The 25,762-nt window shown below is 46.8% G+C and overlaps 2 protein-coding genes and 4 non-coding genes across 7 annotated transcripts in view; 3 read left to right on the top strand and 3 right to left on the bottom strand.

The window, feature by feature from the left end:
* Positions 1 to 25,762, top strand: part of TRPM8 (transient receptor potential cation channel subfamily M member 8) — a 688,444-nt gene that overhangs the window by 440,748 nt on the left and 221,934 nt on the right. The window lies entirely within an intron of this gene.
* Positions 111 to 21,330, top strand: MCM3AP (minichromosome maintenance complex component 3 associated protein). 2 transcript variants are annotated; one of them, XM_015634031.2, is made up of 28 exons: positions 111 to 972; positions 1,056 to 1,279; positions 1,920 to 1,998; positions 3,266 to 3,413; positions 4,423 to 4,619; positions 5,590 to 5,729; positions 6,116 to 6,313; positions 6,526 to 6,794; positions 6,972 to 7,134; positions 7,685 to 7,845; positions 8,309 to 8,553; positions 9,436 to 9,623; positions 10,261 to 10,361; positions 11,201 to 11,332; positions 11,973 to 12,086; positions 12,239 to 12,391; positions 12,809 to 13,006; positions 13,304 to 13,372; positions 14,157 to 14,291; positions 14,700 to 14,853; positions 15,276 to 15,534; positions 15,865 to 15,962; positions 16,773 to 17,163; positions 17,285 to 17,542; positions 18,037 to 18,166; positions 18,802 to 18,990; positions 19,635 to 19,785; positions 19,904 to 21,330. In XM_015634031.2, exons 1-28 carry the CDS (start codon positions 126 to 128, stop codon positions 20,060 to 20,062), a joined length of 5,550 nt encoding a protein of 1,849 aa, XP_015489517.2. In that variant the 5' UTR covers positions 111 to 125; the 3' UTR covers positions 20,063 to 21,330. The 2 variants fall into 2 exon arrangements, with proteins under 2 accessions (XP_015489517.2, XP_015489516.2); XM_015634030.2 differs by having other exon boundaries at positions 9,433 to 9,623.
* On the bottom strand, positions 21,494 to 21,575 carry TRNAS-GCU. The gene has a single exon. It is a non-coding gene; the product is annotated as a tRNA-Ser (tRNA).
* Positions 21,797 to 21,869, bottom strand: TRNAM-CAU. Its single transcript has one exon. It is a non-coding gene; the product is annotated as a tRNA-Met (tRNA).
* TRNAS-GCU lies at positions 22,002 to 22,083 on the top strand. Its single transcript has one exon. It is a non-coding gene; the product is annotated as a tRNA-Ser (tRNA).
* Positions 23,977 to 24,048, bottom strand: TRNAP-AGG. Its single transcript has one exon. It is a non-coding gene; the product is annotated as a tRNA-Pro (tRNA).

The following is a 25,762-nucleotide window of genomic DNA, read 5'->3' as shown; positions in this document are numbered from 1 at the left end:
TGAAGCCCCGCCCATTGAGAAGGCGGTATAACCACGCCTACAACGCCGCTCCCACCCGTCTCACTGCCCCCTACTGTCCTTGCTGCCGCCGTAGCCCCGCCTACTTTTGCACTGGGCTCCGCCCCATGGCGAGGGCCTCCCCCCACCGCGCATGCGGGGCCCGCTTCGCCCGGTGGTCCGAGGCCGCCGCCGCAGCGATGTCGGCGCGGGGCCCGTTCCGCGGCCCGCCCTCCTTCCCGCCGCCGCTGCGCTTCGGGCAGCCCGCCGTGTTCGGCCAGGGCGGCGGCTCCGCCGGGCTCCCCTTTGCCCCCGCCGCCACCTTCGCGCCGCCCTACGCGTTGGGTCAGGCGCCGGCTCCTGCGGGGAACGCGGGATTCAGCTTCAGGCCGCCCACCAGCCTGAGCGGCTTCCCGATCTCCAGCGAAGCATCGGGCGGCGGCGGCGGTGCTTTCGCGGCACCCGAGTTCCGCTTCAAGGCGCCTGAGAGCGCCGCCGCCTTCAAGCCACCGTCAGGCGGTGAGGCGGAGAAGGGCCCGGCTGCCGCCGCCTCCGCCTTTGCTTTCTCGTCGCCCTTCGGCTTCGCGGCTGATACGGGCCCCGAGGCGGCGGGGGCGCGGGAGCCTTTCTCGTTCTCGCGTCCCGGCGCCGCTTTGGGGCGGCTGGAAGAGAGAGGCTTGAGGGTGCTGCCGGAGGATCCGGGGGAGCCGCCGTCCAAGGGGCTGAAGCGGAAAGAGGAGCAGGAGCGCTCGCCACGGCGGGCGGCGGCGGCGGGTGGGCGAGCGGCGGCACCGCCGGAGAAGCGGGCGGTGATGCTGAGCCGGTCCCGCGGTGGGATTCTGTTCGGTCGCACGCTGGAAGATCTGCTGCGCAGCCAGGCCCGCGAGCAGCGGGAGCGCGGGGACGGCCCCGAGGCTGAGCGAGGAGCCGCCGAGGAGCCGCCGCCGGCCGAGGCCCGGGAGCCCGCTCGAGAAGGTGGGCGGGGGTCTGGTGGGGAAACCGGGCCGCCTGGGAGTCTCCCCGCTTGCTGACTGCTGTCGTGTTCTTTCTCGTCACAGATGCGGCCCCATCCGCCCCTGCTCGCCGGAGCCGCGGCAGCGAGAGCACGGAGGGGCTGGGGGGCCTGCCAGCCTCCGAGCTGACGGCTGTCCAGTGCAAGAACATCCCTGACTACCTCAACGACAGGACTGTGCTTGAAAAACACTTTGGCCAGTTCGTAAAAGTTCGTCGTATCATGACCAGGCGTAATAAAAAAATGGCGGTTCTCCACTTCTTTGATCATGTAAGTATCAGAAGCGGCATAACTCTTGGGAGAGTTCATCCTGGAGAAGTCTCCAGGAATACCTTAGAGCCCCTTCCAGTGTCTAAAGGGGGCTTACAATAGAGAGGGAAAACAACTTTTTACAGGGATAGACTGGAAGAGGACAAGGGGAAGCAGTGTAAACTAAAAGAGGGTTGAGATGTTATGAAGAAATTATTTGGAGGTGATGAGGCCCTGGCACAGGTTGCCCAGGAAAGCTGTGGCTGCCCCATCCCTGGAAGTGTCCGAGGCCAGGCTGGCTGGGGCTTGGGGCAGCCTAGTCTATTGGAAGGTGTCCCTGCTCAAGGCAGGGGGGTGTAGCTGATTGGTCTTTCAGGTCCCTTCCAATCCATAGCAGTCTCTGATTCTATGAAAAAAGACACAAATCTGGGTGCTCAGGGTGGGTCCAGCACTGATGAAACCTGGTCTCTTGTTTGTAGAAAAGCATCATTTTTTTGTGGAGACCAGTTCTGCTGATTGTGTGTGGGTCTTAAGTGAGGTTAAAACACACCAAACAGAATTTTTTGGCAATAGGTAAATGTTTCTGTGGCAAAAACTGGACTGTGTGTTTCAGTGTTGTGATACCAATAGGTTTCCATGCTGTGCTTTTGTTTTATTTCAGGCCTCTGCAGTTCTTGCCAGGAAAAAAGCGAAAGAGTTGCACAAAGATATAGTTACGTTTTGGCAAAAGAAGAAAACAAGTAAGTCTGTGTTTCCAGACTACTGGATGATGTATAAATAGCGTGCCAGCTGCTCTTTTTTTCCCTGATATTCTGAGGATATCTTAATTATTTCCCAGTATGAGATACCATGGTTGAATCCTTAATGCAGTCACACAACAGCAATATGGTGATGTTTAGCTTTGTGCTTCTGTCCAGAAGTAGGATGTTCTTTGGGGATGTAAGGAAACCCAGTGTGAAATGCCTGGCTGCCTGCCTCAGACAACAGATTGGTATGTGGACTTCCAGCTTTCAGGAAAAGGTTCTGAGAACCAACCTAAGGAAAGAGATTCTTGAGAATCTCTGCAGTGTCTGCTGAGGTTGCTGCTCTGTGCATTGATAGTTAGACACTGTTTGAATCAAAAAAAAGAACAACCTTCAGAGTTTAGAAGTGGGAAACCTGGATTCCAGACCCTACTTGGGATTAGGGCAGGAGGACATTGTTCAGTCTCCAGGGAAATAATTACAGTGTCAAGTGCTTCCCTTTTTTTAACTCTATGAGTTCAGTGTGTGTGCCTGTGAGATCCTAGCCTGGGAGTGCACTTCAGCTGCCAGCACATAGATGGTTCATCTCAGCTTTGACCAGCCACAGCCTTGCCTTTCAGAAAACAAACAGCTGCCAAGTTGTCTCCCTGAGAATTAAGATCTTGAAGCAGCAGCTCTAGGGCTACTTCTTTGCCATAACACCATTTTATTGTGGTGTTATGTCTGTGGCAGCATGTGTGGCAGCATTCTGAAATAAGTATTCTGGGAGGGTTTAAGAAATCCAGCTTGTAGAAAAATTGTCTCTGGAAGAAGAAATTCTCCCTTCCTGCAAGGGTTAACTCATGTTGACCTGAGCCTAAACTTGGGCATATGAAATAAATACTTTCAGTAGGAGCACTTGGAATTGTGATTTACACAGGTGAAATAGGTTCAATGTCCCATAGGGAGTTATGACTTGTTGATTATATCGCAAACATCCTGAGAGAGCTGTGATTCAGTTGAGGATCACACTTCATTTACTGATAATTACAGTTACTGCTAAGTGATACTGTCTTGGAAAATACTTACTCTTTATAGAGCAATGACCTTGATAGCAATTGGTGGAAACTTGATGTAGCTCCTAGTGCAAGTTGTTTTGGAAGTTTTGCATACATGTACAAAACTGGGAGTCTTAATTTTTATCACCACCTCCATGGGGTCAAGAGAGAGTTGTTGCTTAAACTGCTTGGCAGGTACCTGCTTTTATATTTATGTGTCATTTCAGGTCCAGCAAAAAGAGAATTTTCATCCAAGGAGAAGAAAGCAGGTGAAGATGAAGGAAGGCAAAGCAGTGAAGAGCTAAGCTATCAGCATTCCCCTCTTAGAAAACCTTTAGTAAGATCTTCTGCTAGCAGTGTCATGCCTGGGAGAAGGTATGTCTTCTCCTCTGGGAATCCACCTGGCAGGAAAAGGGGAGTTTGGAGAAAAATGGTGATCACTGTGTGTGAAATAGTCGCTTTCTCTTCAGGGAGGCTGCTTCCCTTCTTTTCTGGTGTAGAATGCTTCTGAATTAGAAGCACTCAGCTCTCACGCTTTGTCAGAAGGATACTCTTAATGGCTTATTAGGGTCTTTTACTTTGGTCTCTGGATTTTGTTCATAAAAGTACCTGCGGTATGAGGCATGAGGGAAGTGAATGTGAAGTGCAGAGCCCAACTGGGACTGAGCAGTGATGACACTGTGGTCATGATTCAATGAGCTTCTCACACAGAAGGCAATTAGAGTTCTGTGGAATTAGTCTCCTTTTTGAAATAGTTTGGATCACTTTCTCACTTCAAGTGAACAGTCTTCCTGGTTTGTGGCAGTCACAGAAGTGGCAAGGTTGTAATCTTTGTCACACCTCAATGCTGTATGTTGTCTGACAAAAGTAATTTAATATGTGTAGTCATATAACAATAAAATTAGTAATATGTTCTGAAGGAATCACTATCTCTTGTTTTAAAAAGCATGTTTGTACTTGGCCCTGTAAAATCTTTAAATAATCTCTGTTGCTATAGAAAGCACATCGGGTTTGTCTCCACACCAGCAAGCCAGTTCCTAGCTTAAAATACAAGCTCCTGTGCCATAGTGATGCAAAATGCTACAAGAGCCATCCATTTCTGTCCCCTCTATGATACTTTCAGTAATACCTTTTCTGTTAGGACTTTCTCCACAGTGCCAGAACTCTTGGCAGCATTGTCAGGGCAGTGCTGAGGATTTAACCAGGTTTAACCAGATTAACTCCTGGTGTTGGTGTTTAGCTCAACACATCCATACAGTTTCACACTTCCCTGTGAACAAAATACTCAGCTGAACAGATATTATCATCCTAAAGAGCAGTGAATTGATTAGTACCAGGGCATGCACTAATGTATTATTATTGATAAAAAATATTCTTTATTTAGTTCTCCAGCAAAGAAGCCTGGCCTTCGAAAGGTGCTGCAGTTTGAAGCAGAGCTGTTTGATTCCAGTACTGAAGGGCAGAGCTCAGAGGGCTTGGGAGCTTCGCCATCATCTCTCAGTAACCTGGTGGGATTGGTGGCTGAGACATCTGAAGAGAGATATAGGCTCTTGGACCAGAGGGACAAAATCATGCGACAAGGTAATTATCATAAGTTAATGAGTATGACATCTGCTTCTCTGCTGGGAAGAAGAAAATGTTTGGGTTTTATGGCAAAGCTATAGTGATATTATGGAAATGGCTTAAAAGAGAGTTTAATGTGGAACAGCTTATAAAATACTCTCTTAGTGTATTATTTTCTGTGGTTTTTTTCCCTTGGGAAACACACAGATCTGTTTTACTTACTTCACATGCAATGTCTTGGGAAGGGCAGAATGTCCATCTTCTGTGAAGGAGGGCACATAGGGAGATTTGCATCTCTTCAGACTCTTCTAAAGAAAGTTACCCAAAGCCTTAACTGCATTTTGTAGAACCACATAGTTGTTTGAGTTTGAAGGGGCCCTAAAGCCCATCCAGTCCCACCCCCTTGGCATGGGCAGGGACACCTTCCACTATCCCAGGTTGCTTCAAGCCCCATCCAGTCTGGCCTTGAACACTTCCAGGGGTGGGGCTACAACAGCTTCTCTGAGCAACTTGTGGCAACGTCTCTAGTATCTCTCCAAATTCAAACTATTACACAGCTGAGAATTATTTCAAGAAATGTCCTTTTGTTTCACAGTGGTGGTTGTAACACCTTCCATGCTGTTCTTGCAGTTTCAAAACTGATCCTATTTCTAATTGAAGATCTTACTTTTATTATTGACAAACTTCTTCTCTATGCAGAATTTTGAAGCAGTTGTTCCTGAGGACACAAAACATTGGGTATCTTTTAAAAGCTTCAGTCTTTCCAGCAAACCTTGCAATACTGCAGTACTTGGACAGACCTCAGAGTAGGGAGAACCCCATCCATGTGCATTTCTGACTATATGACTGTATATAATACAGCCTTGCATGCTCAGAGCTGTTTTGACACATTGGGTAATAGCTTATTGTGAAGAAAAATCCCAAAGCCCAAGAGTTTGTTTGGTGTTTGTTCAATTCTTTCTGTTTGTTTTTGGGGGGTTTTTTTCAGCTCGAATAAAAAGGACTGATCTTGGCAAAGCAAAAGCTGTTGTTGGCACTTGCCCAGATATGTGTCCTGAAAAGGAGCGTTACATGAGAGAGACAAGAAACCAGCTCAGCATCTTTGAATTGCTCCTAGGAACAGACAAGGTATGAGATTCACAGGATATCAGTATGCCTGATGCTCATTGGAGCTGTTAGTATTGTTTAGCTGATTACAGGGGTAATTCAGGTGTAAAAATTCTGTAGGCTGTTTAATTACTACCTTTCACTTCCCCATTGGAAAATAAGATTTGCTTTTTCACTCTGTCATGTCTTTTATTAAGTTATTTATAACTATAATTCTAAAGCTATAATTATGTATTATATGTAATTATAGCTGTGTGTTGTCTTAAAGGTTATGAGTTTGAGACTAAGTCAACACTTCAATAGTCTTCTCCTTACTGAAATTAAAGGATGGAAGGATGAAATCCTCTTTACTGCTGGGAAGTTGTACGTACTTCTTGGGTTTTGATTCTTTTCCTCACCTCTTGTAGGTGGATCATGCAGCAGCAATCAAGGAATATAGCAGGTCTTCAGCAGATCAGGAGGAACCTTTGCCCCATGAGCTGAGACCCTCTGAGGTGCTGAGCATGACCATGGACTATTTAGTGACAAATATTATGGATCAAGGAGAAGGAAACTACCGAGAATGGTATGATTTTGTCTGGAACAGAACTCGTGGAATAAGAAAGGTGAGCACTGTGGATGGAGATATTTGGTGATAAAAAGCTAAAGATCCCATCATGATTGAAAAAAAGAAATCAAAAAGAAAGTTGTTGAAACATTCTGAATTGCAGAGTGACGCAAACCATAGTGAAATAGGTTTTCCTGAGGTGGTGCCAGGTGACTGTGTTCTTCAACTAGTTTAAAAATACATGTAATGCATTATTTTTCATTCTGTTAGGATATAACCCAGCAACACCTCTGCAACCCACTGATGGTGTCTCTGATTGAGAAGTGCACTCGCTTTCACATCCACTGTGCTCACCACATGTGTGAAGAGCCCATGTCCTCCTTTGATGCCAAAATCAACAATGAGAACTTGACTAAATGCCTGCAGAGCTTGAAGGAGATGTATCAGGACTTGGCTAACAAGGGGATTTACTGCAAGAGTGAAGCAGAGTTCCGAGGTTATAATGTCTTGCTGAATCTCAACAAGGGCGATATTCTCAGGTGAGAACAAGACATCACTTGCTTTCTCTCTTTACCTCTGGGAAGAATTGAGTTTAGGATTAAATCCAGACAAATTGTAATGCTCCTGATTTTAATTCCATGCTGTTACAGGTTGCTGTTGAGTTGTGATTGTTAATATTGAAGCAAAAGTTTTGTCCCTGTGTTTTGTCTTCACAGAGAAGTTCAGCAGTTTCATCCAGAGGTTAGAAACTCGCCTGAAGTTAGATTTGCCGTTCAAGCTTTTGCTGCATTAAACAGCAACAATTTTGTGAGGTTTTTTAAGCTTGTGCAAGCAGCTTCGTATCTGAATGCCTGCCTCTTACACTGTTATTTCAACCAGGTGAGAAAAAAACAGATGGGTGTTTTTTAAAGTATTAATGAGTAAGACAGTCTGAGATTTTGGGGGGAAATCAGCAGAAAACTTAGTAGCTGCCCTAAAATAATATTGTTACTGCTTCTTTAGAAGTGTTAAAATTTAGCAGGACCTTTCTACTGTGATATGAAAGGCAAATACTGAAATGTTCTTTTTTTTCTTGTAATTGTGTACAAATAAATATTACCCTGAAACATAATTGGGAGGCAGAGATGCAGGCCTGAGAGTCTTGCAAAGTAAATATGAGTCTGCACTTTCAGAAGACCTTGCAAAGTGTTTTTTCTGCACAAGGATCACAGAGGGATATGCTCAAAACAAATACTATGAGAGAGGAACAGAAACTCAAAAGCAAGCACATAGAATTTAAAAAGAAAGTTGCAACTCTAAATAATGGTTTGTGTGGAAACTTGATGACAAAGTATTGCTCTATTTAAACATGATTCTTATGCTTATTGTATGCTTTATAGTTAATTTTGGGTTCTTTCCTAGTAGTTGCATGCTTTTTCTTTTCCTCCAGATTCGTAAGGATGGTCTGAAATCCCTCAATATTGCCTACACTGTGAGCACCCAGAGAAGTACAGCATTCCCCTTGGACCACCTGGTCCGCATGCTGCTGTTCAAAGACTGTGAGGAGGCAACTGATTTTATAAGTTACTATGGCCTGAGTGTATCAGAGGGGTAAGTGTGAGGAAAATGGTGCCTGGCAGGGGCTAGCCAAACAAAGGGCTAATACGGGGGAGCTGCTCCTGAAGGTTGGAATCAGAGAAAGAAGGGGCCGAGAACAGGGGATGGGTCTCCGCAGGAAATAAGGACACAGTTCTGCTTCATGGGAAACTGGCATTATAGTGATGCCTGTAGGGTGGGATGAAGCTGAACCGTGCAAACCAGCAGTTAGAGGATGTTGGAGGACAGCAAATCACAGATAAGTGTCTGCCATGAAAATCCATGCATTATGAGGTATGTTCATCCAAACTTGGAATTTTGAGAGACTGGGAAAGAAAAAAAAATCCTCGAGGACGCCAGTCAGTCATCTGTTCCTCTCAACATTCTGTTTCGAAACAGTAAGTTTTAGAATTGAAAGCCTGTAGGTAACTGGAGCTTTGAGGACGTATGCCTGGTTGTTACTTTTGTTTGTCCCCAGGGGTTATGTAGAGCTGAATCGCTCGGCTTTCCTGGAGCCAGATGGATTACCCAAACCACGGAAATCTCCGTTTGTCAGCCAGAAGCTCGCTGTCTCTGTTGGGGAGGTTGTGAATGGGGGGCCCTTGCCCCCAGTGCCCCACCATGTGCCCGTTTCCAGCTTCAACGGGCAGAACAAGTACATTGGTGGAAGCACCTCCATGGATCAGGCCAGCAGTAGCCAAAAACCCAGTGTGGAAGCAGCAGGTGAGGGTAAACCTACATTTTAGGTACTGCTTAGAATAGACTGTTGAGGCAGCTCTGTGAGCAGGCTTGTTGTACACAGCAGAAACTCTGTGGCTCAGAAGTTGAAACTGCATGGAAATTTAGATGTAATGAAAGGATTACAATTTAAATCATAAGAGAATCACAGAATGGTTTGAGGTGGAAGGGAGCCTGAAGCTTCTGAAGTTCCAACACCCCTAACATGGCAAAGGCACCTTCCACTAGACCAGATTGCTGATGTGTATTTATGGATCTATAAAAGCTGAGAACAGCCTGATACCTATAAAAGCCAAGAATAACCAAAAACTAATTTATTATTTTTTATTAATCAATAAATTTTTATCAATGCTTCTTGATAATAAAATGTATTTCCCAATTCAGGAAATTCTCAGTTGAGCCAAATTTTGCCAGCATAAGTGAAATAACAAATGTTTGACTGCTTCAGAAAACCAACTTCCCTTTGCAGTTTGCATTTTTTTTTATTTGCAGCTGTTTCTTGCCACTGTGTGTATAAACATGTCAGTTTTCAGGTTAGCTGAAAGTGTGCTTTTCTGTCCTTTCTGGAAGTACAGATAGTGTGTATAGGTGCCAGATGTGCCTGACTTAAAACAGTTGCTGTGTTAGAAATACATGTGCTTGGTACTGGGGGTAATGTGCAATTAAATGTTTAAATATTTTGTATAAAACATTCATAAATGTAAATTAGTTTTGATGATACATTTTTAAGGCAATAAGCTGCTGTTACGGATTTATTTTATGACCTGCTGAGTTTTATCAGACAAGCCAGCTTTTTGAAGATAAAATTAGCTTCTGTTTGTGACTGATCTGGTTTCCTTAATTTTTCTCCTCTTCCCTCCCAAGAAGGAAGAGTGGAAAGCAGAGGTGTGGATTTAGAAGCTACAGCAGTGAGAGTCCAGCCCCTGCCTCATCTTCTGCCCTCGCTCTTGCCTCGTCAGCTGGTGCCAATCCTGCCCTCTGCACAGCCCGTCTCCCAGCCTGCTGCACAGCCTGAGCCTTCCCCTTCAAAGCCTCAGCCTAGCTACTCGGACATGGTAAGGAATCTAAACCCTTCAGGAGATACTTGTGAAAGACCTGTGAAATAGAACAAAAGGCAACCAAGTTCCTAGGGTATTGCATTTTTCTGGAACATGCATGTATGTCAAATGAGATATGACAAAGTTTCTTCCTGTGGGTACATGACCATTAATGCTAGGTCTTGAATACATACCCTGTCTACCTGTTTTTCTCCCTCCCACGCAAGTTTTTGTGTGCTGATGCTGAACTAGTCTCAGTGTCTCATTGCTTTGCACAGTACAGTTGCCATATTCTACCTAGATAATGGCAAATTTCAGTGAAGTGTAGGCATGATAATTTGGAATTAAGTCAGCTATAATGGAAGTCTAAAGTAAGAAAATAGGAGTCTCTTCTCAGTTATGGTTTCCTGAATTGATTTGCCCATATTTAGTGCAAAAATCTGCTTTTGTTTCTGGGCTGTTACTAACTTTTTACATAGTTTAATTGTTTGAAGTTTGCAGGCTGTTGTGTTTGGCTAAGTTGGCTCAGTCTGTAAACAGAAACACAGATGCTGCTGTGAATTAGTCAGTTATGCAAGGCTGGAGAGCCTTACTCCCAGTTTACTCCTGAGAAGGACTGCACCTTGGTTCAGCTGCTTCCTCTGCTGTGTTGCAGGACATTGCCGAAGTGGTGGACGGGCTGGTGCATGATGTCCTCAAAGGAGAGTGCAAAGAAGTCGGCAGAGTAGGAGCTGCTTACGTGGCTGCTGCCATCTGGTAAAGAGCATTTCTTGCAAGTTCTCCTGGAGTCTGTCACCACAGCTGCCCCTTGACATAGCAGCACCATGTGTAAAGATGGTAAAACTAAGCACTGCCAGGTCTGTGAGGGAGACCATGTTACTGATGCAGTGGAAGGGAAAGGAGACCTTTCTTGAGATGTCTGTCACATCCCAGCTCTAGCCTAAAGGAAGGCTGTGACCCAAACCTCTGGAAGCTTTGCCTGGCAAGAAACCTCTGTCATGGAAGGGAAGGTGCCCAAAGGGGGACAAGAGGAACAAGTCCAGATCTGGCTGCTTCTCTGCTTCAGACAAATTTCTTCTCCAGGGCAGTCAGTAGAGTCATAGATGTGGGATGTGACCCAAACATTTGTTATTCCACCATTGTTTAATAATTGCTGAATGGGGGGACAGCTGACCCAGATTGACTAAAGTCTATTCCATTGATGTCATGGTTAGCAATAAAACTGGTTTAGAGGAAGGCTTTGGAGATTTGTGGCTTCCAGGGTGGACATGTCTGGGTATTGCTCTTCCCATGGGAAATGATGACTGGCTGCATTTACTTTGCTTGATGGCGGACTGGGGGTTTTGTCTTTCTGTATTACAGTGTATTTATTTGCATCAATCAGTTTTCCTGTTTATTCCTGCTTTTTTCCTTGTCCCAGTGTGGGGAGGGGAGTGAGCCAGTGTCAGTGTGGGTGCTTGGCTAATTAATGGTTGGAGTCAGCCCACCACAAGAGGGCAAGGTGAAAAGGTAAAAACAAACTGAGAAAATCATAGACCTGGGGCTTTGAATGAAAACATTCTGGCTTTGAGAAGAGATTTGCTGTTTCTGTACAGTGCCTCAGAGGCCACCATGGAGGAAGTTGTGACTGAGGTGGTGGGGGAGATTCTCAGAGAAATGGCTGGAAACATACTCAGTGTGGAAAGGCAGCGTGTCCAAGAGGAACGGCGCAGAGTGGAGGAGGAGAGGTGAGGCACGGCGTTGGCTGTGGAGCAGTGTGGGTTGGGCACACCCCAGACTACATAAGGACAGCTGATGCCAGCCTGAGTCTTTGTGCCTCTGCTCAAGCCCTATGTCTTTCTGCCACAGTGGCAGAACAAGTGTCACCTTGAACTGTCCTGGGATTGTGCAGGCAGGGTTCCCCTCTGCATTCTTGGGTGATCTGCTGGTTAGCATTTTGGTTGCATCAGAGCCATGGTAAAAATGGTGGGTGGGAATTTTAGGAACTTTAATTTACTCAGAGCTTCCAGAGAGGGACATGTATCTGCTGTATGCAGGAGCTTTTCCTTGTGTGTGAGCTACTTGTTTGTAGCTTATTGGGGTAAGAATAAATAGAATCCTAGAATGGTTTGGTTTGGAAAGGACCATAAAGATCATCTAGTTCCCAGATGATGGCAGGGATGCCACTCACTAGATTAGGTTGCTTAAGGAACTCCGTGTTTTTAAGGGAAACCTGGCTTCACACTAAGCTGATTATTTAGAAACCAGATAGTGAGAAATAATTTTAGGCCAATTAGTGTTTGGCACTGTGTGTAGTGCTTCTCTAACTAAGCACCAGGTTTGCCAGTGTAATTTTTTCACTTGTAAATATTTTCTCTGTTCTTCCAGGCAAAAGCAGGAAAGAGAAGAGTTAATAAAGCAGTTGAGCCAGTTGCTGGGTATGGAATTAATGGAAGAAGTAATAAAGGAGGGTGTCAAAGAATCTTCAGCCAGTGAGTTAAGGTATGTACAACGTGCTGCATGCTGTAGTTTGATTTCCCAAGGGTTTCCTAAATGTCATGGACTTTTCTTGGACTTTGCATCTCAGCCCATTGAATTGACATTTGCTGGAGGTCTTCACCTGAGCAGTCTTGGTTTGTTTTATTTGGAACCAGATGTGCCTTAGAAAGAGACCGGCAAGCCCGGATTGCCCGATGTTCAGAAGAAGTGTGTGGCCACTTCATGAAGCTCTTTCTGGAGGATGAGATTTTCCAGATTGCCAAGGAAACTCTTCAGGAGCTCCAGTGTTTCTGCAAATACTTACAACGGTGAGTTACCACGCTGGGGCACGGCTGCTTCTCTTGGGAGCATTGGCATGGAGCAGTTAATAGAGATGGAACTACTGCTGTCTGGTTGTGTTCTTTTTGAGACAGTTTTTTCTGTTTTATGTCCATGATAAGGGTAGACCTTACAGTCTTAGTACCAGCCTTTGCTAATTCACTGTACATGGGGAGGGGAATCACACCTTGTTGTAGTCAGGTAATGAGCTTGGTAAGAGATTCCAGCTTCATTCCATCTAGAAACTTGTAATAGTTTATCCTTGTATTCTTTCTGCGATCACTGGTTTTCTTGCACATATGCTCAGTGTGTCATGGTTGTTGTGGTGTTCATTATACAACTATCTGGTGACAGAGGTCTGCAGAGGAGTTCATGAATGTGACCTATTTATCTGTTCTCTTCCAAAGGTGGAGGGAAGCAGTGGCAGCTCGGGCAAAGTTGAAACGTCAGATGAGGGCATTTCCAGCTGCTCCCTGTGGCTTGGATTCCAAACATCAACTGAAAGCACTGTCCCCCAGTGCAGAGTGGCCTATAGCCATGGAGAACTTGTGCAAGAGATTTGTAAACCTGGGGAATGGAGGAAAGCTGGGCATCTCTTGCACGAGGTAAGGATATTTCCAGTGACATCAGTTGGCAATCTGGTTGATTTTTGGAGGATAAGTTATCAAAATTCTTCCATTGTGAATGTTAGTGGGTTTGCAGAACTGTTTATTCTTAAATAGCTTCCAAAAGACTTTCTCCACAAATGCCACGACCAAGACTGAAAATCCAAACAAATTCTTCTGCTAACTAACTGCAACATTCTGAGGCCTCTGTAATATTTCCCAGGCCTCAGTTCCTAGATTTGTTTGAAGTACCTGTTTTATACCAAAAAAATACAGCCAACAATATTTTGTTTCCAGATTGAACTTGCTGAGGAACAAGACAGTGCATGAAATTAAAGTTCAGCATTTCTACCAACAATTGGTAAGGTAGGCTGGGGTTTGGTTCTTGTTTTCTTTAGATGCAAGCTGCAGCAGACATGTCAGAGATACCAGAAATGACCAAAAGGTATGGCTAACCGTGTCTGAATGTCCACTTGCAGCCCTGCTTCTGGGATTATTTTGGAAAAAGGTGAACAGGAAGGTCATAGAACCATAGGACGGTTTGGGTTGGAAAGTGCCATAAAGATTATTTTTTTTTTGTCTGTCCCACTGCTATGGGCAGGGATACCTTCCACTAAACTAATGAAGGTGTTGGGCCAGATAATCCTCCTGGGTGTAATTTTAAGGATATTTTTTAATTTTAAGAAAATTAATTTTAATTTTAATTTATTAAATTTAATCTTTAATATTAAGGAAATTTTAAGGATGAGTGTGACCTTGTACCTGTATGGGATGCGTGCGGCCTGGGATAGGCTATGGGGGGAGAGAAGTAAATGAGCTATCAGTGACCTGGATTGTAGTTGGAAAATACTTATTGAGAGGTTTGAAGTGCAGCTGGAGGTCTGGCTTCCCATGGGTCCTCATCCAGTCCAGTGGCCTGGGTGTGTGTTGGGTCACTGTGGAAATGAAGCAGTACACATGTGTTCCTGAAATCCCCAGGCTCATGTGTCAGGTTTAGCAGCTGCAGTTCCTGAAGGATGAGCAACAGATCTAATGAATTAACTGGTCACTACTTACAGTATTGTAACGTGTTCAGTGCAAGACAGACATTCCTCAGGTGGGAAAGAGCCTGGAGTGGATCTTTTCACCAATTACTTTCTCTCTTTTTAAGTGATTTAGCTTGGACTCCCCTGGATCTCATCTCATTAATCACAGAACATATTCCAGTTCAACAAGAACAGGTTTTTTGGAAGGCGCTCTTGGTTTTGCCCAATGATAATGAATATTGTAAGGATGATCCCAATAGGTATGTTGAAGAGTTGGTTATTGGGTCCCTTTCTCAAACAGGGCAGACTTCTTTTAATATAGGCAGAAGATTAGTAATACACAGTCCTTGATGTAATTTTACTTGTACCATGTCAAATTTCCAGCTTGTTTTTTTTCTCTCCAGAGCGCTCTAAACAATATAGCTATAATTTATCACAGTGATCTGTATTTTTTTAACATTGTCTAATTCCCTTTGTTCATACTGAAAACAAAACTTTGATAGATAATAATTTCATTAAAATTTATAGCTATTTATTAGGACTGTTTATCATAACGTGAATATATAGGATTATGATAGATGGTGGTCTCTTAGAGATGCTGATACTAAAACCCTAAAATACGAGTTTTGACAACAAAACCCCCCAAAGTTCTCTTTTTTGTTTGCTAGGATACTGATGGATTGGTTGAAAGCCAAGTTTATGGGACACAAGAGCTGTGTGAAAAATGTTTCACATACAGAAGGCAAAATTCAAACACTGACGTTATTTAGTTCTCCTGGCATGCAGGGGAGCAGAAGCATTAAAGTCAGTGTGTGTATAAAGGTAGGTGAGAACAACTTCATGGTACTAAGAGGCATGGCTCTAAGCAGGGTGGGCTCTTCCCCAGTGGATATTGTGTCCTGTCAGATGGAGGGGGATGATACTGGGCAGGACAGGGTTGTTGAAAAGGTCTGAAAAAAGATGGATTTTTTTTCTTTTATTTCAATCAGCTGAGAAATACCTGCAGTAATGGAACCTGAATCATCAGCTCCCGGTCCCAGAGTGGGTGCTGAAGGCACTTCTGTGCTCATCTCATCTAACAGACACATCCATGTTGGCCTGACAACAGCTTGTTGTCTTAGGTTGTGCAGAGCTTCTGGAAAAGGATGTCAAAGCTGAATGGCAGTGATGATAAACTGCAGATTTTGGTGTGGAAATAGCTTTGTTTAGCTACATTACTGTTGTCATCTTTGTTGCCTGTCTAGGTGGCACATGGTGCGCTCTCTGACTCAGAGCTTGATATGGCTGAGACACAAAAGGACTTGCTTGGGACCAGTGGCCTTGTTCTTCTCTTACCCCCCCGAGTTAGGAGTGATGATATTGCAGAAGATGATGTTTACTGGCTTTCAGCTTTGCTGCAGTTGAAACAGCTGCTTCAAGCCAAACCTTTCCGCCCCATAGTTCCCTTGGTGGTTCTAGTCCCAGGTCAGGAAGAGGATGCCATGGAGAAAGAAGTAGAAGATGGTATGTAATAGTTTTTGTGTCTTTAAACAAGGTGTGTTTAGGGCTGCCCCTAGTAGAAGTGTTGTGTCTAGTGCAGCCACTCAGTTACAGCATCCAGTAAAGGGACAGGCTGTGAAGTACAGCATGTCCCAGAGCTTTCCTAAAAATCTTGAGGCCTTAAGAGCTCACCAGTTTTGGCTTCCAGTTTTCTTTCACGTACAGTATTTGATCCTGAGAATCTGTGGGTAGAGATGGAGGAGAGCAGCAATGCAGTGAATGTAATGCAGAGCATGTGGTCCAAGGGTATGTGTTCTTTCTCTGTGTACATGATGAGTTTTCTTATTTTTTAAGGTTTGATGCTCCAGGATTTGATTTCAGCCCAGCTGATTTCAGACTACACCATTGTAGAGCTCCCAGGCTCTGTCAACGACTTAGAAGGCACCAGAAGGGTAAGAACAGCAAGATACAGGAATTATTTTCCATTATCTGTGACTGTTCTATTTTCACTGACCAGAGATCAGTGGCATTTGCTTCCAGGAAAAAAAAAATTAAAAAAAAATAAAATAAAATTAATGTAATACTGAAAGTTGCACTGAGACCAAAATTCATGGATTACCTAAACCCACTCTTGTCTGCCCTGCCTGTGTTGCTGCCCAACAGAGGAGTGCTGGTGGTGGGTAAACCTTTTTATCCTTAAGCTCTTAGTCCTAAAATGCTGAAGACCCTTTGTAGCAGTTCTGGCTGCTGTGAGATTGTCCAGAGTTATCCCATCTTGGTAGATGGGACTGAGATGCCTCTACCTCTCGTGGTCTGTCCACAAATGCTGTCATACAGATCTCTCCCTGACAAGCCCAGAGTGATGCTTCCCCACAAACTCTCACAGCTTAGGTCTGCACTTCAAGGACTGCCATGATGAGATTTGATACAGTCACCCTGGACTAATTTCTGTGAATCAGTCCAATTTTTCCTGGATAAGTTTTCAACAACTCCAGCATCCTCCAGCAGGGAATATCACATTCCATAATTGTACGTCATGTGAACAGCCTCTTCTTTGTATGTTCCTGAGCCTGCTGCATGGAAATTGTTTGTGGCCACCTAGCTGGAGAATTTTTGTTGCAAATATTAGTATGATGATACCTGATTTATCTGCCTTTTGCTGCATATTCTCTTAGAGAGTGTTATTCATACTTAGAGTTGAATCCTTTGTGGCCTGATCATGGCAGAGCAGCTTCCAATCCTCCCTCTTTTGTGTGTCGTAGGTCTCTGCAGCTGTGGGCTGGCTGATGTCCCAGTGTCCTGCCTCCCTTGAGCTCTGCAGCCAGACTCTTCAGGAGTACATTGAGGATGGGATCGATGGAGAATTTGGCAAGCGTTTCTACCATGACTGGAAGGAGAGGCGTTTAGCTGGGCTGCCATCCCAGGAACCTGGGGTCATCATAGAGCTCTACAACAGTGTGCTGCAGTTCCTGTCAGATGTGGCATCCTCAGAGCACCTTTGTGATTTGTCTTGGCCTGTCACAGAGTTTTCAGAAGCAGGGGGTAACAAGGTGTTGCCCCACCTGCAGTGGAACATGCCAGATCACCTGGCCTGGCTGAAGAAGGCTGTGCTGTCCTTCCAGATCCCGTATCTAGATCTGCCTCCTTTAGGTGGTAGGTATTTCATACTCTAATATCTTCTTGGCAGCATATTGTTCTCCAAGATGTGCCTTTGTAGTGTTGGTTCCGTCATAAATTCTTGCAGTTTACTTTGGGGGTTTTTTTTGTTCCACAGCTCCTTGGCGTCCTGTTTGCCACATGATTTTTCAGTATGTCTCTGAGATTGCAAGTTCTTCCCGCACTCAACCACTGATCCAGTCTCAGGTGGAGAATCTGCTGAGCAAAACTTACCAAAACTGGAAAACCAGAACAACTGGGAACTCTGATGAAGATGGACCTTCTGTTGATGAGATCCCTTGGGATTGTATCTTGGCAGTCTGTGTTGATCATAAACTGAGAGACTGGAAACCACCCAAACTGCCTGTTTCTCCAGGTATTGTCTTCCTGCAGCATGGATGATGCTTCTTTTGTGATGGTATTTAATACATTGCCAGTGGTCCCTTTCCATACGGCAGCAAGTGATGTGTAGCAGGGAGGCACCTGTGGTCTTGCTGTATTCTGCATGTGTCTTCCTTTGGAGCGTGTATTTAGTATTGGTTATGGCTTGACTTGATCCTCTGACTACAAATGTGGCTCTGGTCAGAGTCTTTCAGCCCTGCTCTCTCAGTGGGAGAAGGTTTGCATTAAGCAAAGACCAAGAGTTACTCTCAGAAGCTATGACAGCAGGGGAGGGCAGGCTGCCACAGTTAATTATCACTTCCATTGATTAAGCTTGTCCCAGACTCTGTTTGATACCTGTTTGAAAGTGAACAAATCATTCTTGCCTCAAATTGCCTTTTTAAAACTGAGGAAATTCTGAATTCAGAATTTCTTCTGAAGGAGAGAACCTATGCAAATGATAAACGTTGGGCTTGCATTTATTCACAGAAGCTGTAAGTGAAGATGGTCAGATTCGTGTGTACTTCTTCAAGGGGCACTTAAAGAACTACACTGTGCCTTTCTCGTGGGATCAAGCCAGGCTGCGAACACAGGAGGAGATCCGGCAAGGCCATGAAAGGTAAGGTGGCCTGCACAGTGCTGAAAATCAGCATTTGGCATCCTCCCAGAGCCTGGTTGTGTACATCTCCCTAAAATGATATACAAGGCTGCGCTGAAACAGAGTACTAAGTAGATTTTATTTGTACGGGTTATTCAGCTCTAAGAGAAATGGATTGGTTGGGAAGTGCTGAAAGTGTAGAAATTAACTTCTGCCAAAAAAGCCCTGCTGCTGAGGATGTGGAGTTGCGCAAAGCATAGAGGGAAAACATGCAAGTCTGAGAAAATGCTAGATAGGTTGAGGGGGGAGGATGCCTTAGAGCTGCATGACATTAAAGTACTTGAGATGTAAAGTCTAGCTCACTTCGCTAGCCATGTTCAGAGGGAAGCCACTCTCTTCCCTCTTGGAAGCTTAGTTGCAGCTTTGCTGTTTGGTGGGTGATGTTTGGGGTGAATCCTATGCTCCTGTCAGATTAGTTTCTCTCTAATCCCATGCACAGGTGGTGCTGTGTTGGACTCTGGCACAAGGCCATTATTTCTCCAGATGATCGCTTCCCACTCCCTGATATTTCCAAGCTTCGAGCTAATAGGGAAAAATTAACACACTCATACCAATTCATGTGCTTTTGTTTGTTATTTGTTTCCTCCCTCTTTCAGATTAAAACTAAAATCTCCAAAGTCTTTTAAGACACCCTACAGTATAGCGCCGGGTCAGTATGGCTCTGACATGACCATGCTGCCAGCTCAGGAAGTGAGCATTCTCAGCACAGATGAATTTAGAGATACGTCCTTGGCCCAGGAGTGTCTGTTGGCACAGTTGCAACTGGAAAAAATAGAAAACAAGAGGTAAGTTCCCAGAGCAGGCATCTTTTCTTTGCAGCTTCAGCCCAGGGTTGTAAACAATTTGTAACTTGTATGGAATAGGAAGTTAAACTGTGCTAGAAAAGAGCCCAGACTGTCTCAAGTTCAATCTGTTTTCGTCAAGCACATCAGGGCAGTTCCCTACTAATTTCTTCTTAAATCATGGGAACAGGACAGGATGGTAGAAATTCTTGAGTTCTCAGGAATGGTTGGAAATTCTGTGGTCAGTGATTCCACCAGCACTGAAGCATATTAATACAGTGTGTACAGTGTTCTGTTTATCCCCCGGTGTCACAAATGTCTCTAAAGTCCTCTCTGGGATGTCAGTTCATAACACATAGTACTGATCACAAAGATGAATAACTAAAGCTTTTGAGGTTGATCCAAGAGGTTTTTGTCTCTTCTGCCTTTGCATAAGTTGAGTCTTTTCAGTCTGTGTGGCTCCTTTCTGTACCACTGTCCTCTGTGATGGATTTTGATAGCTGCTGTGGGGCACTTCAGACTGTTTTGAATATGGCTGTGGAGATTAGATGCTTCTGAACCAAAAAAAAAACCTCTTAGAGTAATGCAGTGGTTACAGGGACAAAACAGGCTGCTATCTGACTGGTGATCTTGCCCTTCCCATCCAGGTTTGAAGAGCAGCTGCACAGATACCTAGCTGAGGACATGGAGCCCCTTGGGGATCTTCTGGGTCTTCCTCTCTACCTCCCCCAGTCTCTGCTTTCCACCCCAGCTGCCGCCTGCCCCTTGGTGAAGGGTCCCACGACAGCTGCTCAAGAGGTAAGAGAAGGTGGTTCTCAGCTAAACTAAAGCTCTGAGGAGTGCAGCAGCTGCAAAACTTGTAGTGGGAATTATCTTGTGATAAAGTGTCAGTCTCATCTCATTTTCTTCTGCCCAGGCTGGGATTCAGGAGGGACTCAAGGTTCCGGAGCTGGAGCAAAGCCCTGCACTGTCGGACAGACTCAAACACCTGCAGCAACTCCTCAGAGCCACCAAGGAGGCCGAGGCTGCCTCTGAGCTCCACCTCTCTGCTCTGGTGGACATGGTGGACATTTGAGCTGAGCTGAGACACAGAGACTCAGGAAGGAAATCTACGTCTAGGTGATGGACCTGGGGCAGGTTTCAGAACAAGCACACATTCTTCTGGGATGAGGACATGGAGCAGCCACGGGGTCTAGGCCTAGGCCCCTCTCATGTGGCTGCGTTGCACAGGAGCAGTGTGTCGTGGATGGTCTGGGACTCCCTCCTCTTCTGCCTCACAGGCGTGGAGATGAATCAAATGCTTTTTCTTGGAAGGCCTTAAATGACAGTGGTGGTTTTATTTTCTCCCAGCTCTCATTGTGGGTAAACACAGCTTCACCAGGTTCAGCTGTAGGGTAGCATGGGCCCCTGGGAATATTGAAGCAATTGCTCTCAATAGACACAGTCCCTGAAATGTCTCAGTCTGTGCTTCCTTCTTGCAGGAACTGCCTTGCAGCAGCACAGTGGTTTGAAGTTCCTGTTCTGTTTCCAGGAATGTCAAAACTGTCATTCTCAAGTTGGAGCAGCACTTAGCCATGATTTTTGTACTTACTGTTCTCAGTACAAATACAGAAGGATTTTTGTTGTTCTGGGCCCAAGTTCTATTTTATTCAATGCTTTCAGCATTAAAAATGGTTGAGATGCTTATTCTACAGTTTCCATGTCATGCTGGAAAAAAGGATGCTTCCTTCAGATTTCATTAAACAGCTATGGAGAAACAACAGCCTGCATTCTCCAGCATTTAAAAATCTTTGGAATTTGAAGGCCCTAGGTTTTAGTTTAATTCCCAGTAAATAGTTTGAAGATGTACTTCATATCTGCAATACTCCTATACAATTCATCTTCTTAACAAAATCAGCAAATTTTTCTCAAACAGAACCTTCTGTCTGGTGGAATATAAATTACTGCATTAAACTGATTATCTTGCCTGCCCAACAGAAGTTGAAATCCTCAGTAGTCTGTCAGTTGCCTTCCAAAAAAGTAGTTTTACAGTTTTTAAAAACAGCATTTCATTTGTATTATTTCCCTTAAACCCAAAATAGCAAGAGTAGCTTAATGCTAAGTTAAAATAAATTTAAATTGGAAAGCGTGTACTTTGAGGCTGTTGCTGTTCCACGTGCTTTTGTTGCACTGAGTTTTAGTGAATTTAACTTGTTCCATGTGAAGGGAAGCCTGTGCCCTGCTTTTGATGTTCTCAGTTTACCAGGAATTCAGCTGTCGAAACACAACAGAGCTTTGGGAGAGTGGTTCATGCTATTTGCTGTAAATTCTGTTTTGTACCTAATAAAAAAATTAATTCCTTCATTAATTGCCTCATTCCTCCGTTAAAGTTCATGGTATGAGATGCTCTTGAGGGGGAAGGGGGGGTGAGGCTGCTGTTACCCGGGTACCAGGGTGGGGGGCTGGTCTCGCTCCCGGCCTCCCCCATACCATTTATCTATAGATACCTAGGGCAGCAGCAAAATCTCGACGAAGGTGGGATTCGAACCCACGCGTGCAGAGCACAATGGATTAGCAGTCCATCGCCTTAACCACTCGGCCACCTCGTCCTGCCGCGGGCCGCCCGCGTCTCAGTCCGGCCCGCGCCCGTGGCAACCACCCACTCCGCGCCTCCGCCCGCCCCGCGCCCGCGAGGGTCCGGACCCGTGGGGACCGCCCGCCGCAGGGGCCGGACGAAGGCTTCGGTAGTGTCCGGACCGGGCGCACTGTACAACCACCTCGCGTGGCCGCGGAGAGGCAAAAAAAGACCCCCCAAAAAAACCCAAAACGTTGCCCTCTCTGAGGCTCGAACTCAGGACCTTCAGATTATGAGACTGACGCGCTGCCTACTGCGCTAAGAGGGCGGCAGAAAGATTTTGTCGCGCCAGGCTTCCAGCGGGTAGGCAGGCGATGGGACTTGGATGGGCCCTGGGACCGGGTGGGAAGGGCAGCGACGGCCGCGTCAGGCCGGCAGGGGGCGACAAGACCCGTGGAGGGACGAAGTGGCCGAGTGGTTAAGGCGATGGACTGCTAATCCATTGTGCTCTGCACGCGTGGGTTCGAATCCCACCTTCGTCGAGATTTTGCTGCTGCGTGGGGGGAACCGGGGACCCTCGAGGTGGGTTCGGATTCTTGCGGCACACCGGACTCGGCGGGGCCAGAGGGGAAATGGTACTAGCAAGTGCCTGGTCTACCGTGTCATCTACGTCCTCCCCATGAAACAGAGATATTAAGAATTAAGAATTAAGCATAAAGAAATGCCTGACCAGAAGAGAGAAGAAGCTGACAAAAGCAAGAAAGGAGGAGGCTGCAAGATAAGATAAAGAGCTAGAATACGCAAACAAGATGCAAAGACAAAGGCACTAAAAATAAGGGGATTCTTTGGATCCCTGAGCCGGAAAGAACGGTATCTAAGTCCAAAAGGTGGTCAAAGAAAGAGCATGTGCAAGAAAACAAGGTGAAAGTCCAGCCAAAGAGAAAATTGCTGACCTCATCCCAAATCCCCCAGAGCACCACCGAACTGACCAAAAACGAGCAGTGCGCAGCCGCAAAGGGGCGCGGAGCTAATTTTAATATGAAGCAAGGATTAGGCGGGGTTAGGAAATGAATATGTATTGTGCAACCCTAGTTTGTAAAGGATAAAAAGAGAAAGCCAACACTCAAAAGTGTGCATGCTTTTCGGAAGAGATATCCCCCATACACCTCAGCACTGAATAAATTCATACCTTCTCTTGTAACTACTCTGTGAGTTATAGAGTTCTTTTTCTATCTGCATATCACCCGTGGATCAAAAGTCACTCGTGCCCTGGAGATTTTGGGAAGGGGATGACAGCAGGAATTGACGTGGTGTGGAGGAGCTGGAAGTCTCTTATCCAAGACTCATGGAAAAGGAAGCACTCAGAAATCCTTACAAGAGCGGTTACTGCCGAAAGTAGCTGTTGAGCAGTCAGTCAGGTGATAACCTTCCGAAACGGATAGTGCAATAAAGAAGTGCACTGGCACGAAGGAAGGGTGAAACCATGGATGGATACCCTGGGTACTGTGGGGAGAGCAGGCAAGGAAGGTATAGGAGGGTTTTTCCCATAAGAGTTGTTGGTGAATATGCCCGTTCATTGTAACTGGAGAAAAAGCAGCAAAGAAGGTGAAAGGCAACATGCTGCATGGGGTGGGAGCCAAGAGGGGCAGAGAAAGGTGCCCTGGCCCCACACCACCCTGAGCCCCCCTGGCACTGCGATGCTGGGTGTGGTTCTGGATGATTTACCTGGAGAGGGATCCAAACGGCTCCCTTCTCCCCACGCAGAGGAGATTAGCCCTCTCCTGAGCCTCATCCAGGCCATTGGACAGATCTGGGCACCTGGGAAAGGTACCTGAGATGCTGCCAGATCCCTCCAGCATGGTGACTTGCAGGTGCCATGGGGTAGAGAAAGGAGCAGGTCCTGGTGGGAGTGCCTTGGTCATTACTACATCCAGCGGGGAACCCTGGGGACCCTGAAATAAGCTTTCGGAAATAAGAAATAAGAGTACCCAAGCTGCCCTGAGTCAGCGTCATCATTGAGAGAGGCAAAGAGGGGCAGTGGGGAACCCCCAGCAGTGCCTCCAACTTGGGCCAGGTGGGAAAAACACTGTCCCAGACCCAGGCAGCATCGGAAGTCGAATCTCCTGTTTACTAGACAGGTACTTTGACCAGCTGAGGCAGAGCCCCAACCTGCCCCACTGCCAGGAATGCCCCATGGCCATAGACACAGCCCTTCCCAGCCCATTCCCATCCTGCTGCCGACTCAAAAACAGAGCCACTCTGTAAGACCAGTGGGTTGGGACTCCAGGGACAGGGCACAGCCCCGTGTGACGCTCTGTCACGTTAAGCTCAAAGCCCCAGCACTGCCGTGTCCCTGAGGGGTAAAAGACGGTGGCCGGCTCCCGTTGGGCTCTGCACCGGCCACAGCGGAGGAGGGTGGTGATAGCAAAAAAAGAGGGCTCGTCCGGGATTTGAACCCGGGACCTCTCGCACCCTAAGCGAGAATCATACCCCTAGACCAACGAGCCGGGGTGCACTGCCCCTCCCGCGCCCCGCCCTCGCCCGGCCCGCCAAAACGCTGCGCCGACGCTGCTGCCCGGGGACCCCGGCCCGGGGCCGCTCCCTGCCCACGGCCTGCGCCCGCAGCCCCGCCGGGACATCCGCGGCATCAGCGCTGCCAACATGGCCCGGACATCCCGGACATCCGCACCCCCGGACATTGCCCCGCACCCCGCTCCACTGCCCGCCGCGGCGCGGCGCTGCCCCCACCGCCCGCACGGCTCTGCCCCCTTCGGCCTCAGCACCGCGCCTGTGATGGCCGAGGGGTGAAGGTGCTGGACTCCAAATCCAGTAGGGGTTCGAATCCTGCTCACAGGTTTTACCGAATGCCTAAGTACCCCGGCTGGGGTTCCCGGGAGGAGCTGAATACGGGAGCGTCATGAACAGCCAGAGCAGCCCACTCCTACCCTCTCTTCTCCCTTGGGAGCTCCTCAATGCCCCAAGTAGGGACTATGATAACCCCGGGACTCCCCAGATTTTGCATTCCGGATGCTGAGTGAATTCCTCTTCATAGCCCTGTCCCACATCCCTGGGGAGGCAGTGTATCCCACCTCATTGGTCTGGGTGTGCAATTCTCGTTTTAGAGTGCAAGTGGTCCAGGATTCAACTCTTGGATAAATCTGCCTATTTTGCACCCACTACCATCCTCCTTCTGAGTTCCTCCCCCCAGCATTCATATTCACCCCAAAAGACATCCTGAGCCCCTTGAGGAAGTTAAGAAAAGGCCTCCTATGAACTGCCTCTAGGGAGGGTAGGGATAAAGACATGAAATTTTTACACAGCCTTGGGATGCCATAACACAGCACCAGGCCCTTTCTGGGGAGCTCTGGCAGCCCCTCAACCAGCAGAGAGTGAGTTGAGAAAACAAAAGGACATGAGAATACTGGGGATTGGTCTGCACTACATCTGTTTCCTCCAGCAGCATCTTGCCACCAGTCCTTTGGAGTCCATCCTTCCTGCAGGGATGTACCCAGCCAGCAAGGGTCACCCCCAGTGCTGGACATGGTGGGTGGCCAAAAGGAAGGTCTCATCTGGGAGCTGAACCTCAGGACCACTTGCACCCAGAGCAAGAATCATACCACTAGACCAATAAGCCAGGGTGCACCACCTCTGCCCCCACTGCATCTCCCAGACCCTTCGGGGGGCTCACGGGTAGCTGGGGTTCTGTGTGGCCTCATCCACTCTGGGAGTGGGGAGGTGCTTCTTGCTGTGGCCACGAGGTTCCAGATCCAGCATGTCTCACTCCCAGCCCCTCTTCCGTTCATAAAATGCCCTTCACCAGCTATTTGCAGCATTTGGAAGGGCCAGAGTTTTTTGTGCCACCTTTCTCCATGGGACATCCTGCAAAGGCGATCCCCTGCGAGCTATGTTTGATGTCATTGGCAGCAAATGGCCGTGTCTGTGTGCCAGGGGCTGTCCGTGCATGGGGTGTCTTTGCTGTCCATGCATGGGGTGCAGCAATGCCGGGGCTGTGGTAAGGGGGGATTGCAGTGAGCAGTGTGGGAAGTGTGAGTTGGTGCCATGTGTGAGGTGTGGAAGGGCTGTAAAGGGGTGTAAGGGTGCACGTGTGTGGTGCCCATGTGCAGGCAGGGCCCCATGTGGCAGTGCGTGGATGGAGCAGCATTTTGCTGGGCAGCAGGGAAGTGTCCAGGGTGTCTTGGGCCAGAGGGCAGACACAGGGCA

The sequence above is a fragment of the Parus major genome, chromosome 7, assembly GCF_001522545.3.
Source record: "Parus major isolate Abel chromosome 7, Parus_major1.1, whole genome shotgun sequence".
NCBI lineage: Eukaryota > Metazoa > Chordata > Aves > Passeriformes > Paridae > Parus > Parus major.
Note: the sequence above shows the minus strand (reverse complement) of the source record. Positions and strands in the feature narration are given on the sequence as shown.